The sequence below is a fragment of the Accipiter gentilis genome, chromosome 17 (genome assembly GCF_929443795.1).
Source record: "Accipiter gentilis chromosome 17, bAccGen1.1, whole genome shotgun sequence".
Lineage (NCBI taxonomy): Eukaryota > Metazoa > Chordata > Aves > Accipitriformes > Accipitridae > Astur > Astur gentilis.
In genome coordinates, this window is record NC_064896.1 from 11,970,040 (window position 1) to 11,984,965 (window position 14,926).

Sequence of the window (14,926 nt, forward strand, 5' to 3'; positions counted from 1 at the left end):
ACATTGCACAGTGATAAATTGGTGATGTGACGCTTAACATCACAAAACATAAATTAGTCTTGTAGTGTAGTATTATTAAGCAGACAGAAGGTGGCTCCAAAACACCAGCCTTTTCAAGCTGGTGTTCTGCAATACTGGCAGCATTTTTAAGCACTACAAATCCTGTTCCAAAATCCAGTATGGGGAAGGTTTTCAGGACCCTTCTGCACATTCCTGCCAGCATGCCTTTGAACTCTGCTCCTTTGGTTACAGTTACAGATGCCCCAAAACATCTAAATTTACATTTGACTCTGCCAACAGTGAATAATCCTTTTCGATCTTAAGGAACTGGAGACATTAGCATATTGCCTGGCTCTTCAAAAGCAACCATAATTCAATCAGTTAACCATAATCTTGATTAACTGCAGCCATCTCTCACCTGACAGAGAATCTGAAGGCTACAAAACCATTGAAGGTCTGTTACTTTTTTTTTTCTTCTTTCAGTCATGGTTAATTAAAGCATCTCTAACTGTTACCAGAAGCAGCTATCCATCACATTAGGTGCATGTAGTGAGAAATGTTTTACAGATAAGGAATTTGGAAAAACACTTTTTAATTTATTTTTTTTTTTTGCCAATGTCACATTAGAGATGTCTTGAGTTCCAGTTACTGAACTTTTCCTTCAAACAGTCTAAGCTCCAGGCACAGTCCTGTATCATTATGGAACTGATAAGAAATCCATTGTATTGGTCTTCCCAGAACACAGCATAGGTGGGGTTTGCTGACTGCCCTTAGAAGTGGTCTGGGCATCAGAACACCTCACCCAACACATCAGCCCAAAAAGCCAGGGTACCATTTTTTGCCTGTCTGTTCAGCTCCAACTCTGCTGCTGTTGGCTAACGATCTGTTATCTGACATTCCTCACACAAATCACTAAACAAGCCTTATTGTAGCCCTAAACAAAGTATCTCTTAAGCATGACATTTAGCCACCTTTGCACTTTTTTTTTTTTTTTTTTTTGGCATGGAAGATAAAGATTAAATGTTTTTTCTGTGCCTAACAGGTATAGACTGCACTGAACTGGAAGGATCTATATGTGCCACTTGGAAAGTGAAGCTTTATGTATACTGACCAGCAGAACAGTCCTGAAGCAACTAAAGAAAAATGTTAAGTAGCAACTGAAAAGTTTTAATTCACAATGTGTTTTCATTGCCCTGAAAGATTCTTCAGGGACCTTGCGGGCAGTGAGGTGAAGACACTGTTCTTGCCCCAAGCCATATGAAAACAGGAGGAAGCTGCAGAAATGAGTAGTTCAAACTTTAAGAGAGGAAAGGCAACTGAAAACTAGTTCTGCAGACACTTAACGTTTAGAATTTTTCTTTCAGTTCATTTTCAGCATGTGGTGCTTGGTCACACTGTCGTTTACTAGAGAGAGCAGGATTGGCTGCAGAAGGACATAAAAAGGTGAGCAAGCAGATGAAAACAGCAGGAGTTAAAAGCTCTTTATAGAGCTATGTCAGGCATCAAAACTATCATTTGAGCCCTTAGGCATTGACTGTTCATCACTGCTTACTTCCCTTCTTCCCTTATACAATCCACATATAAGGAATTACACAATATAGTGCACAAACACAAGCCACCTCATTTGTCTAGTCCTGCAGTAAGCTGGAGCAAGACAGTTCTAGGCAACTCAGACTTATTTTGGGTCTTAAGACAATGCTTGTTGCCAAGAGGAGAAGCAGATTGGACTGTCTGTACCTCAGCAGTTTTCTGATGCTGCAGAAATCCTCAACTGCAAGATAGAAAGCATAGTTTAGAGTTGCCCTTAGGCACAAAAATGAATCTGAGTAATTAGATTTTAGTTAAAAGAAACAGTTTGGCAACTGTACAAGTTCACTTACATGAAAATATAAGTGAATAAATCTGTTGTAACATCCCACTGCATACCCTTTTTGCCTTTCCTTGAAAATTAGCCTAATTATGCAAAACAGGAATTTAAAAGAAGAATCATTAAGACTAAGGGGCTAACTACAAGGATTGTCCTGTTGGATTGAATCGTGTCTTCCTCATGTTTCAAGTGCTGTGAACAGAGCCTCACAGGTCTTAGATGAAGAGAGGAGTCCCTGACATGCCATGAACATCTCGCACCTGGTACACAGCTCCCACCCCTGCTGGAGTTATCTCCCTTAACCAGATAGGAAGCAGGTTGGGGCCATCAAAAGGGCTCACTTGGGCACAGAAGCCTAACTGCATTCCACCACTGGCACTGTGACAGTACAGTCCCAAATTAGGCAATGGATAGGAAGCAGAAAGGACAAGAAGGTGACACTTAACGGCACTTTTCAAAAAGTGCTCACACGATACAGATTTTGATTATTTTATTTCCTATGTAAAGTTTTGGCAGATTTCAACTTCCCCAGGTATGGAAAGCATGAGAAATTTGTAGCTCCATTCTAAATCTCAGAGAGAAATGACTATGGGTTTAACAGAGAAAAGCCTAAGTTACAAATAATAAAATATAACACATATGAAGTCACAGTCCTGCATCTCAATATACGTATATATTTTAACCCCTTTTCCTCTAAAACATTCTGGGTTTGTGTTGATGACATAGAAGCCAAGGCAGACAGAAGTTACATCAGTATATAAAAAAAGCTTCTGGAAGGAGGGAAAGGCAAATGCTGTGGAGATTATGTGGTCTGGAAATGAAGGAGAGAGAGTCTTGCTAGAAATACCAGAAGAAGTATTATGAAGAAAACAGGATAGCAAATTGTATGGAATGCAAGGGCAGTTAATATAGTGCTTGTCAGCAACTTGGAAAAGGTTTGATGGTTTGATAGGGGCAAAGCAATGTTGTGGGGGAGGGCGGTGGGGTAGGGGAGAAAGGAGCCACCATGTAGAAGAATACAGCTCAGGAAACTTAAATACAAGAAAATGCAAAACATGCAAGTTTGAGTTAAGTTTTCTAGAAGGAAACACCCTCCATATGCAGAGACACTAAGGGCAAGGTAGACATGAGAAAGGAGATTGTAAGATTAGAAAAAATGAGTGATAAGGAATTATCAATTCAGGGATTTCACTGGACCAAAATGAGACCTTTCAGTCTTATCTGCCTAGAAGTTTGCATCCATCCTTGGTTTCTGCCTCAGGAATCTCAGTCTCATGAACAGCACTTCAGCACTTTGAGAAGTTTGCCCAAATGTCAGCTAGAAAACCAGTTTATGGCTCACAATGCTTTAAAGCTAGTTTGTGTAACACTAAGCTATAAAGCATACTAAATCTAAATAGTAAATACTGTGTTAAAAATATAGTACCTGCTTTACAGCAAGTGATAAACATATTAATGAGCAAAATTAAGTAATTCCCAAAGTTACATTCATGCCACCCACCCTCATTAAATTTTGAGGATAACTGGCCATTCTGGTATTTCTCTTGGCATTATCCCACCTTGCCAGCAAATGCTTCCATCTGTTCTACTAGGAGAGTAAGTTTTGGTCAGTTGTCTCTTAGTGACCCTAAGCAGAAATTCTCTTCCTTAATGTGTGCAGATGGCTGTACTATCTCATATATCTGACAGAGGGCTGAAAGCTGCATCTGTCTGCAGTTTGTCAGTTGGCTGGAGCTTCTCCTAGATCTTAAAACGTTACCTCAAATATTTCACTACAACTGGTGTTTATTTTGCCAGCACATTCTCTAAACGTAGGATTGAGTATTTGCAGTGCATTTGAATGCAAAGTAACTTGACAAGTAACCTGTTCTCAATAGTTACTTCACCATCTCAACCATAAATACAAAAAAGCCTGCCTTAGTATGACCAGAACGGTGTGATCCAAAACACCCTTTAGAGAACTGGGCAGGGAAAACATAAAAGAGGAGCAGAATGCAGACATTTGTACTGAACTACCTGAGAAATCAGCACTGGAAAAAAATGGCAAACTGTACCCTTATTCCAAGGTACTGTAATTCTGTAGCAATCTAATATAGGTGGATGCTAGTTTATTCCAAAGTACCTGAACAAACACATCACAGCAACAGAAGGTCAAATCTGGAGCATACATCAGGTGAATTAGCAACTGACTCTAATATTCAGGTGGTACTCATTATATACTGGAGACAGGTCAGAGGCACAATAAATCACATCAGCTGGTGTTTCTCCAACACAATTAGCATGTCCTTACCTTATTCATTAGGGTATGACTTAAAAAAAAGAAAGGGGGGGGGGAATCATAGTCATAATTGGATATGAACAAATGAGCACCTTTGAGGCAGTTGTCCATGTTCAGCTTAGGCGTATCTCTTTGTACTGGGTTTGCGTGGCAAGGTTTTGGTAGCAGAGGTCTACAGGGGTGGCTTCTGTGAGAAGCTTCTAGAAGCTTCCCCTATGTCCCATGGAGCCAATGCCAGCCACCTCCAAGATGGACCCGCCGCTGGCCAAGGCTGAGCCCATCAGTGATGGTGGCAGCGTCTCTGGGATAACATTTAAGAAGGGGGAAAATGTTGCCATGCAGCAGCAATTGCAGCCAAAGAGACAAGTGAAAATGAGTGAGAGAAACAACCCTGCAGACCCCCAGGTCCGTGAAGGAGGGGGAGGAGATGCTCCAGGCGCCAGAGCAGAGATTCCCCTGCAGCCCGTGGTGGGTAAGGCCATGGTGAGGCAGGCTGTCCCCCTGCAGTCCAGGGAGGTCCACGGTGGAGCAGGTGGGTTCCTGAAGGAGGCTGTGACCCCATGGGAACCCTGCCCTGGAGCAGGCTCCTGGCAGGACCTGCGGATCTGTGGAGAGAGGAGCCCACAGAGCAGATTTTCTGGCAGGACTTGTGACCCCGTGGGGGACCCACGCTGGAGCAGTGTGCTCCTGAAGGACTACACACCATGGAAGAGTCCCATGCTGGAGCAGTTCATGAAGAACAGCAGCCCGCGGGAAGGACTCACGTTGGAGAAGTTTGTGGAGGACTTTCTCCCATGGGTGGGACCCCACGCTGGAGCAGGGGAAGAGAGAGGAGTCCTGACCCTGAGGAGGAAGGAGCATCAGAGACATGTGAACTGACCACAACCCCCATTCCCCATCCCCCTGCAATGCTGGGGGGGGAGGAGGTGGAAAAAACTGGGAGTGGAGCTGAGCCTGGGAAGGAGGGAGGGGTAGAGGGAAGGTGTTTTAAGATTTGCTTTTATTTCTTATTACCCTACTCTGGTTGACTGGTAATAAATGAAGTTTATTTTCCCCCAGTCGAGTCTGTTTTGCCCATGATGGTAATTGCTGAGTGATATCTCCCTGTCCTTATCTCGACTAATGAGCCTTTCATTGTATTTTCTCTCCCCTGTCCAGCTGAGGGGGGGAGTGACAGAGCAGCTTTGACAGAGCAGCTTTGGTGGGCACCTAGCATCCTGCCAGGGTCAACCCACCACACTCTTCCAAGAGAAGAGCTAGGAAAGGCAGAACATAAAGATAAGGATTATCCAAAATTGTCATTAGAGCTATTTGGAGAACACAATTATGAATAGGGCCTTCAAAGCCGAACTGTATTGAGGTGTGTAGCTAGGTGATCTCACCTCTGTGGTTTTTTCAGAGAGCCACACACTTGATAGAAGAATGAAATATGCAGCCTACAGTTTGCAAACATGAACCAGTCATCTGCCCCCAAGTACAGGAAGATACTTAAGTTGTTATGATTTAGCTAAACACAAACCGTTTCAAGTGCTTCACCCAAGTGTAGACATGCTTCCTGTTATTTCCAAATAGTGCAATTTTTCAGTGTTCCAAAACAAAGGATAGGAACCTTCTGCTATCGGTCCTCACCACGAAAAATATAGACTAGAGCTGGAGCTGCCTACAGGCACTTCCTTTCTTTATTCTGCAGCATGAACTCCCTACAGAGAACTGTTCAAGACTCCCCAGAGCAGAATGGAGCGACACTTACAAAGGTTCCCTACCACCACCTCTTTTTAGCCACTATTTCCCAGCAGCCAAGTGGATAAACAGTTAAACTCAGTCCTTTGGAGAGCCATTGCTACATCAGGAATTAAAATATGAGAAAGCTTGGGAGCAAGAGTCAACAAAATACTCATCTTACTGATCACCATTTCTCATTTAGAGACATGCTGTCTCCCTTTGATAACATCTGGGTCCAGCAGAGACTTACTACTTTCTGTTCCAGCCTGCTCTCAAAGTCCCTAGCATGGCTTTTAATTCTCTACTGACAGTTATCTTTCCAACTTTTACATACAAAAATATCCTCCATACACTTCACATTCTTCAGAGCGCTCTCAAAAAAGCCCCTGATATTAATTTCAAGTGTACAAGATAGGCCAGTACATTAACCAAGAATTTGTTTCTAAGCACTAAGTAATTATTGTCAGAGATACAATACAGAGCTCTGGTTCTGTTGCATACATTTCCTGGGATGTTTATTGGATGTACTGTAACATTAACTGCTCAGTCTTCTGTTTTAAAATCCATATCAACTAAATGAATCCCAGGAAATGCAAAAGGAGGGAAGAAAAGGCCTATCGACACGTGCTGGAGAAAAAAAACCCACAACACAGCAGGCTTATTCATACTTAACTGGATCTCATATTCCATCATGTTGGACTGTGCTAATCAAGAGCAGAAGTTTATGGTAACTTTTTTTATACTCGCCATGTACAATAAAACTACAAAGCTTTCTTTCATAAGTGACAGCTAGTCAACGTTTAAAAAGTCTACTAAGTCCTACAGGGGGGAAAGTGACAAACCAAAAGGCTTTCCTTACTCTTTGCAAAGCTGCTACTTGTGTCCTCCACGCCCAGGGGCTCAGGCAGCAAGCCAGTGGCTCACGTCAGGCTAGAGGTTATCTGTCAGCAGCCTGGTGCTCTGTCAGCATTCCAGCTATCAAAAACACCCTCTGAGGTTTTTGCAATTCGTTTATCCTCCCTGGCCTTCTATGGAATCCCAGCACTGTTACCAGTAAGGACAGTTTTGCCTTGCTCTTCTGCCCCTCTCCTGGCAAGCTGCGCACATGGTAATGTGGCTCTCTGATCTGACCTTGTAAAACCAGCTCAGAGCAGTCAAAGATTCTCGTCATAGTCCTCCACGAAAACAGATTCCCACCACCATTCACTGCTGGGGGGAGAAAGGAGGATGTACAGATGCCACATTCTCACTAAGTAGAGATCTGCTGTAAAACACTTGCCCAATGCCATCCAATACCAATATTCTCCCCCAAGCAACTCTGAAGACTTCATGGAAACCTTGCAGTTGTAAATAATTGACTTACGTATTGCACACTGCCATGGTCTGACATGACTCTCCTGTACAGAATTCTGAGATTGTACTATACTGTAAGTTGATGTGATGAAAGAAAGTTGTTGCTGAAAAATAAACACAAAGGAAAGAAATTCAGAAGTAAAATACTTTCAAACAGTGGTTATCCTCCAGACAATTATTTAAACAGAGTAAGTGAAGTGACCTCAGAGTCTTGAGCTTGCATACAAATTTAAACATGATTTAGCTAAACGAGTCTAATTATGAACTGCAAAACAAAGAGGTACATAGAATGAAAGCTCTTGTTTTGATTTAAGATGAAAGCACCATGATGCATCAGCTCTTATTACTCACTAAGCAGCAAGACTGGAAAATGTCTCCATCATCAGCCTCACTTTTACAGTAGAATACTCTACTACAAGCTGAAGGCAAACAATTTGCTATGTTCTTCTGAAGACAGACTTAAAATGTACAGTGGCCAGAAAATAGCATTAATAGTTCTCACAACGTATCTCCTTTCAAAAAACAACAGCATGAAAACTAGTACACTTCTAATTTTTTAAAATCTCCTGAGATAATTTAACATCTTAATACTCCTCAGGGGGCACCTCACTTTTTCTTAACGAGTCTCTATAAAACTTTGCTAGTGTGCAGTTTAAAGTAGTTTCTTGCTACCACCACATACTGTTGAAAATGTAAACAAGACTGCGTCATAGCAGCAGGTTAGGACTGGCAGGTGAAGCAGAAGCACAGGGAACTATTGTAAATCAGAACTGAGATGCACAGATACAGCATTCAGTCACGGTAGCCAGTCATGTCTCTGAATTCCAGCTTGACTACAGTTTAAGTTCACAGTAATTCCACCAAAGCTTGGAAGGAATGCGGAGAAGAAATCCAACCAAAAGACTTTCAAAACTTCTGGCTTTAGGCATAACTTGCTTCTCATACAAGTCTTAATAAACTACCATTTTTAGAATGCTTCTGGAAGACCAATAGCTTGAGTCAGAAACATGCTGAACCAGCCAGTTTAGCAAATAGTCAGAGGGAATCTGATCATCCTCAAAAAAGCATCAAAAACTTTAATGCCCTCAATGCCACAGTGAGGGAGCTGGAAGGAGGAAACTCATCAAGGCTTCCATGCTGCTGAGCACAGTTGGTTTGTACGTAAGCTTAATTACTATTCAAGGTATAATGACACACATTATGCAGTAAGCATAAATAGTCATTGAGTGTTTTTCTAAGCACTGAAAACAGTAAAAGGAAACAGAGTGAATGATGCCGCCTTTGGTGTGGACAGCAAGCTCAGCGCTGTACAATCACAATACTCACTGTTGCTGGCTAGCCACTCATTGAGGTCTATTTCTCGTGGTAACATCACTAGTTCCTTAAATTCGAAGTCGGTAATTCTGGATTTTGTGTATTCTGGCTCTAGGTAAAGTTTCTTCTCTTCTGGTGCTGGCTTTTTACCATTTGGCTTTCCCTTGGACTTCCTGCAAGAGATTAAGAAGAGGGAAGAAAGGTTACCTTTACTGTTGATGAACAGCTACAGAAACCTGAAAGAAGCTGGTTTATCCAAATTCCTGTATCTGTGTTTTCACTGCTCCTCCTGCCTTCCCTCCCCTTAACTTTTTTTTTTTTTTTAATTAAAGCAAAAGATAGTTTCTTAAAAAGTGTATTTGAACTCAGTCACTTTTTTCAAGTAACATTGGAAGTTTTGAATGGCATTAAGACTGAGCTGCTCCACCTCCATTGCCTTTTTGCCAGTTTAGATTGCAAACTATTGGGAGCAACAGTCTCTCTTTATGCTTATGAACAGTCATGACAGCAGAATGCCACCGTGCCTGAAGGAGCTACTATAATGCGAGTATACTAACAATCTGCTGAATCATACAGATAACTGTCACCTGCAAAATGGGAGTTTGAGGGACAGTAAAAGTGGACTGCTACAAGACAGATAGCTCTCAGTTGGAAAAATGCTCTTTCCACACAATGTGCTGGCATTGCTCATTCAAAGCTACAGCATTCCTCACTACTCCAGCCCTACATTCTCAGAGATACCAGAAGCCTGGAAGCAAGCATCTGTGACTACAGCTAGAGGCACTGGTAACTACAAAAACACCTGCTTTCTCAACTCCCTGGATACCTGAGACAGAAAGATCCGAGTTCATTTTCTTCTGAAAATCCTTTAAAATCCGAGGCATTATGAAATAACCTTCCATTTGGATTTATAAAAGCAGACAAACCATTCCATAAAATGCATTTATCTCCACAGCATGCTGTAACTTTTCATCTCCCATTTCTAAAGCGTTTGTTGTAATCACTAGAGTTTTCCTCTCACTCTCATTTTTAACATCCTCAAGCTAGACTCTCAACCCAAGCTGTATTCCTGGGCCAGGAGTTCACTAAAGACTTCTGAGGCAGGATGGCAGGTCCGCACTTTCATCTTTTAGGCTATATGATCAAACAGCTGTATATCCATGTGTTTCTACAGTTAAAAAAAACACCTAACCAGAGACAGAAGATCTATTTAATGGTGATGGACAAGTACAGTAAGGCAATACTTGCACATTTCTTGCCATCTCCTTTTTCCACATCAGTGCATTCCAATTCAAATGAAGCCTGCAAGATTTGTCTCTTACATTTATTTAAGTAACCTGGACTAATTCTCATAGCTGCTCCACAAAGGGATGTTTTAGGACATGCGAAGTCAGATGTCCCTCAGCACAAGGATCTTAATACAGAGGGGTTGCTTAGTTAGACCAATAGCTCCTGGTTGTCAGCTAACTATTCTTGCCTTCAAACCTTTATATTTGCTAGATCTCTTATGAATCTCACCATGTAAAAGTAAACTACAGATAAGAAAGAAAAGTCCATGAAAGCAAGAACTGCAAGAGGGCCTTAAAGGTATTTAAAGAAGCTATGAAAGATACACTTAATTTATTCTTGGGCCTGCAACTTCAGATTTTCACAGAACTTGAGATGACATTCATGGAAAATGTAATAGCATAAAACAACAGTCTCGTTCAATAGTCTGTAGTCTGACTTTGTAGCAAATGAAACAACATGTTTGACCTCTTCCTTCTGCAGGAATACCATGTTAAGACTTGCACCTACCTTACCCTGACAATCAGCAGCATAAATCCAGTTGAAACTATGCACTTGGCCCTGAGCTACCAAAAATTCTCCAGGCCACTGATTTGCTTAATTCCCAGCACAGGCTGCCTTACTCCTATGCTGCTGAAACCAAGCCTGGCATGCTCCATACAGCACCTTCATACCTGCTGGGTCTCTGATAGACAATATTAAGGTCTATTCAGAACATACTCTTTAGGGTTTTTTTCAGCTGGTTGGGTTTAGTGGGTTTTGGGTTGGGGCGGGGTGGGGAGGGTATTCAGGCATTCAAGGATAAGTTGATTTGCTAAGAAAATTATAGTTCTACTAACAGTCATGCAGAAAATACCTTCAACTTCAGAGACTGGTTCGACAAACCGCGTTAACCACACTTGGGGAGAAAAGTGATCAGTGAGAAGTAGTTTGGATAGAACAGAGTTTGTGTCTTTGCTTTACTTCAGGATACTTAAACCAAGGGCCCCAGGTTAGGGCTGTGCCACGACAGCTAAGAGCAGTCTTCTGAGAGGAGGAGGAGGGGAGAGAGAGATGACGAGGTCAAAGACAGTCTGTCACAGAGCCAGGCTGTGGAGGGAAACCACAGAAGGAAGCCAGACATACAAGGCTGAGGCAAGCCTTCCACCAAATAGAAATGGGTAGTGTATACCTCATTCTCACTTCAGCATCTCCTCCCCATTTCAAGAAACGAATCAAAAATTCAACACTAAATATATTTCACAAGTTTGCTAATGCAAACAACTACACGTCGTCCTTTCACAAAAACCAAAGCCCCTCATTTCCACACAAGTATCAGTTCCCTGCTAGATTAGTACATGCAGCTGCTTTGTGTCTTTTCAATAGATTGTGTCAGTCTTTCCACAACTGCCTTGTGTTGGAACTGGAGCACTTCAAACAGTAGGCTCCTGAAGGATCCCATGCACTGCCCCTTTCCAAAGCTTTGGTTTGGTTTAAAAAAGAACCTGACTCATGGGCATCATCACTGAACCTGCAAAATGCCCATAATCACCAATACCAAAGGATTTATTCACACCACTGAAACCTGAATGCCAAATCACCATGTGCAGCACAAACTTCTTTTTAACCTTTTGCTGGTGCTGAGAGCTAAAGCAAGACCACAATAATTGTTTCTACCAACAGATTTTCACGACTTGTATGCAGTGCAGTTGGGACACTACATGGGCCAAATATTTTAAGTACAAACTAAAAAAAATTCCAGTCTTAAAAATGTCAAGTTTGGAACCAGACCACACACGTCTTCCCTCAATTCAGCATAACATAGATTATAAAGTCAGACTTATATTAATTGAGTCATGCTCAGTCTAGGCTGTAAAACTGTGGGTTTAGTTTGAAAACTGTCAATACCAGTCAATACTAAAGCATTTTCTTTAGAGACTTACAAAGCTGGAGCATAGTACAGTACAGAGAACACAGTTTTAGAAATGTGATTTCATATGATTAAAAATCAACAAATAGTTCCATATTCTAGATAAACTAAAACTCATAAATTCACAATTACCAGAATTACCAAATAGTGTAAAGTTCAGAAGTTAGCTTCCTCCCTTCTGCTCTCCCCTACCTCCAAGTCCACTGTTGTTTCACAAAGACTTGCAAGAAAACACCATATACCTGGAAACAACTCCAAATGTACAAAGCGAAGCATCTGTTATTTCCTTTGTTGTGAGCTGTTCACATTCAAGATGCCTTAATTTTTCATTTTTTATTTAAAGTACACAAATACACAAAATTGTGTGTAGCCATTTCTGAGCTGTCCCAGAACACCCTTATAAGGACTATAGCAATGAGCATAAAGCAGCACATTCAACAACAGCTCGTTCAGCCTGCTTTCAATGAAAGGAAGAGTGACAAGAACAGTGAAGTTTTGCTGTTTTACTCAGGAAACACCAAAATCCATCACCTGTAGATGATTATTTACTGGAAAACATAACTAAATGTCATAAGACCACAAAAAGTGCAGTACCTTTCAAAACACTGCTACAGGCACCCTAAAGCAAACCAAAGTCCTGGTTCATGTTTACCTGTGTGTGTGTCTTAAAAAAATAAGAGAATTCTGCTAAATGTGTCTTAACACATCCACATCAGATCAACTGTTATGTCCAAAGCAGCTGGAGGAATAGCTGTTACACAGCAGTTTGGTGAAGGCCTGTCAAGAGGTTAGACCAAAACCTGTCTATCAATGCTTAACTACTAATTAAGGAAAGAAACATCTTTAGGGAATCCAAGGAGACAGCACTCAACAGTTTTTATTGACAGGCAAACCAGAGTACAAACTAATTCTTCAGGTAACTCGCAGGATAGGTTTGTGTTTGTTTGGGTTTAGGCACTCAGTTGAATATGATGCCACAGGCCAAGTCACAACTGCGAATAAGTTTGAGAAGGAAAAGTGATGGGAGACAGCAGAAGAGAGATCACTCATCTTAATTCTTACAAAAAGGTTCAGCAAACTGGCTCCAGCCAAAGACATTACATTCACTAATGCTTCTAGCAGGGCTTCCATACTCAGCCTTGTCTTCAGCTGAGAAAACAGAGCAGCTGGAAGTTTGCCTGGATTTCACTGGAGAAAGAGATGTATAAGACACTCCACCAAGTGACAGGCCCACTGGGCTGTGATGACTTTTTCCCCTGGTCTAACTGCTTTGTTAACATGAAGTAAAACTGCCCCATTTCCCAGCTTGTTTTCTTATCCCATCTCAGTTAATAAAGATTCTCGTCTAATCTCTCTCTGTCTCACATTTCCTTCTTGATCAGATTCCCAGTAGTTTCTTGGTTCAAAAAAACCCAGACTTTGGAGCATCTTCAAAGCACCATCCAGGTATTTAGTTTTAAAACCATACGAGGAAAGTATTATTCCCATTTCATAGCAGAAACTGGCTGTAAGGTTCAAAGTTTGTTCATAGTGCCAATACTAAAGATGTACGTCAGTTCAAACTGATATGGTTTGTTTGGAAAGAAGCACACGTGAAGCAATCTGACTTAGCTGAAAAGTATCAAAGACAGAACGTCCCCTATGTGGACATGCTTCATAACCTGACGTAGTTCAAATCACTTTGGAACTGTACCAGGCATCCATGGTTTTGGTCATAAGAATCTGATTTATTGCAAACACTAGTGATATATTAAATGCCAAACTTCCCTAAACTGATCATGCAATTTTTAAGATTATCTCTACCAACTCAGGATTCCTTTTTTCCAGAGGGAACCAGTGCACCTATAACAATTTCTTGCTATCTCCAGCAAGCTGTGCAGTTTCTTACACTGCATCTGAAACAAATCTCTTCAAGGACAAACGATCATGCTTCAATCACCATCTCCTACCCTTCACACCCAACTAACTACTCTGTTTATTTTTTCTTTTTTTGAATACTAGTAATCAGTGGCTTTTCTCTTTTTAATGTGGCCTGTTAAAGTGGGTTTAGTACCAGATAGAAGAGTAACTTCAGAAAGTTAAAAAGTTTATTTAAAAAACCTATAGTGGTGAGGAGCAGAGCTGCGGGCAAAACTCCAATCATTTTGTGCCCTCTGGATCATGCACTCGTTTCAGGTTCCAGCCAAGTCTCAAACAACACTCATTTCCATTTGAAAATTGACAGAACAGGTCCAACAGGCCTTACATGACAAATTTGTCTCCCTGTTTGCAAACCTCAAAACTCACAAGCCATCTTGAGTCTGTGAGGATGAAAATCACCACAGATTATGAACCTTACAGGACAAAGATACTTATTTTGTGATTAGTAATGTGTTGGGGGTTTTTTAGTAACTGACCCTGTTTCTTACCCAAGGTTAACTGGTATAATCCTAGCAATCCCCAGCAAATGTAGAAGAGAGCATGTCTCAACTGTCTGCAATCCAGCTGTGATGTGTTCAGTCAGCGTTGGTGAGAGGACAGTAAAAGGCCCCATGGTTCATAGCAATCCACACAAAAGTGGCACAAAAAGAAAAATCTATTTTAAGGAAAATAAAAAATAAGATGCCCACAGAAATGTTGTCAAATTATATTTTAAAAGTCACTTGAAGTTTTAGGGGTTATTTTCAAGTAACCTAGCTTGGACTTTATAATTTCTGTAGTTCACAATCTAGAAAATTTGGTAGTTGAAATGGTACGTTCCCAACTAAAACACTTATGTGGAAAACTTACAGTCTCCAACAGCAATACCATATTCCACCTCACCCACGTGTACCTCTACACTACCGAACGACCGGATATATCAAACTATCTTGCCCTTTGATTTTAATCCTGTAATTTTTTCCTTTCTTTTTGAAGTGTTGTGTTTTAAAATATCCTCCACTGATGAAGTATTACAGAGTGAAGCACTCCTGCCAAAACCTACTTTCTTGGTAACTGAGGATGGGGGTTAGCTCCTTAAAACACAGAATTAGAGAGGCAGTAAGCCAACATTTTAACAGTGTCTTTTAGGCCAATCTTTATGAACACTTTCATGTTTTTATATTTCCCAGTGAGTAAGGGTTTGTAATTCAAAGTTAAAGGTATACTGGGTATTTTCATTTTAGTTTCTCTCCCCTTCTTCAGGTAAGGAGTCAAATGGAATGCGAGTGGAACAAAA

At 41.1% G+C, this 14,926-nt stretch overlaps 1 protein-coding gene and 1 long non-coding RNA gene across 6 annotated transcripts in view; both read right to left on the reverse strand.

Moving 5' to 3' along the window:
- MOB2 (MOB kinase activator 2) overlaps positions 1-14,926 on the reverse strand; it is a 121,403-nt gene that overhangs the window by 3,439 nt on the left and 103,038 nt on the right. For all 5 annotated transcript variants that reach the window (XM_049820781.1, XM_049820783.1, XM_049820782.1 and 2 more), the window contains exons 2-3: positions 8,547-8,707; positions 7,231-7,324 (exon numbers count right to left, since the gene is read on the reverse strand). In XM_049820781.1, coding sequence (XP_049676738.1) covers positions 7,231-7,324; positions 8,547-8,707 — 255 coding nt within the window. The remainder of the gene's footprint in view (positions 1-7,230; positions 7,325-8,546; positions 8,708-14,926) is intronic.
- On the reverse strand, positions 597-7,222 carry LOC126047303 (uncharacterized). The gene is made up of 2 exons (XR_007508544.1): positions 5,022-7,222; positions 597-4,988 (listed from the first exon to the last, which is right to left on the reverse strand). It is a non-coding gene; the product is annotated as an uncharacterized LOC126047303 (long non-coding RNA).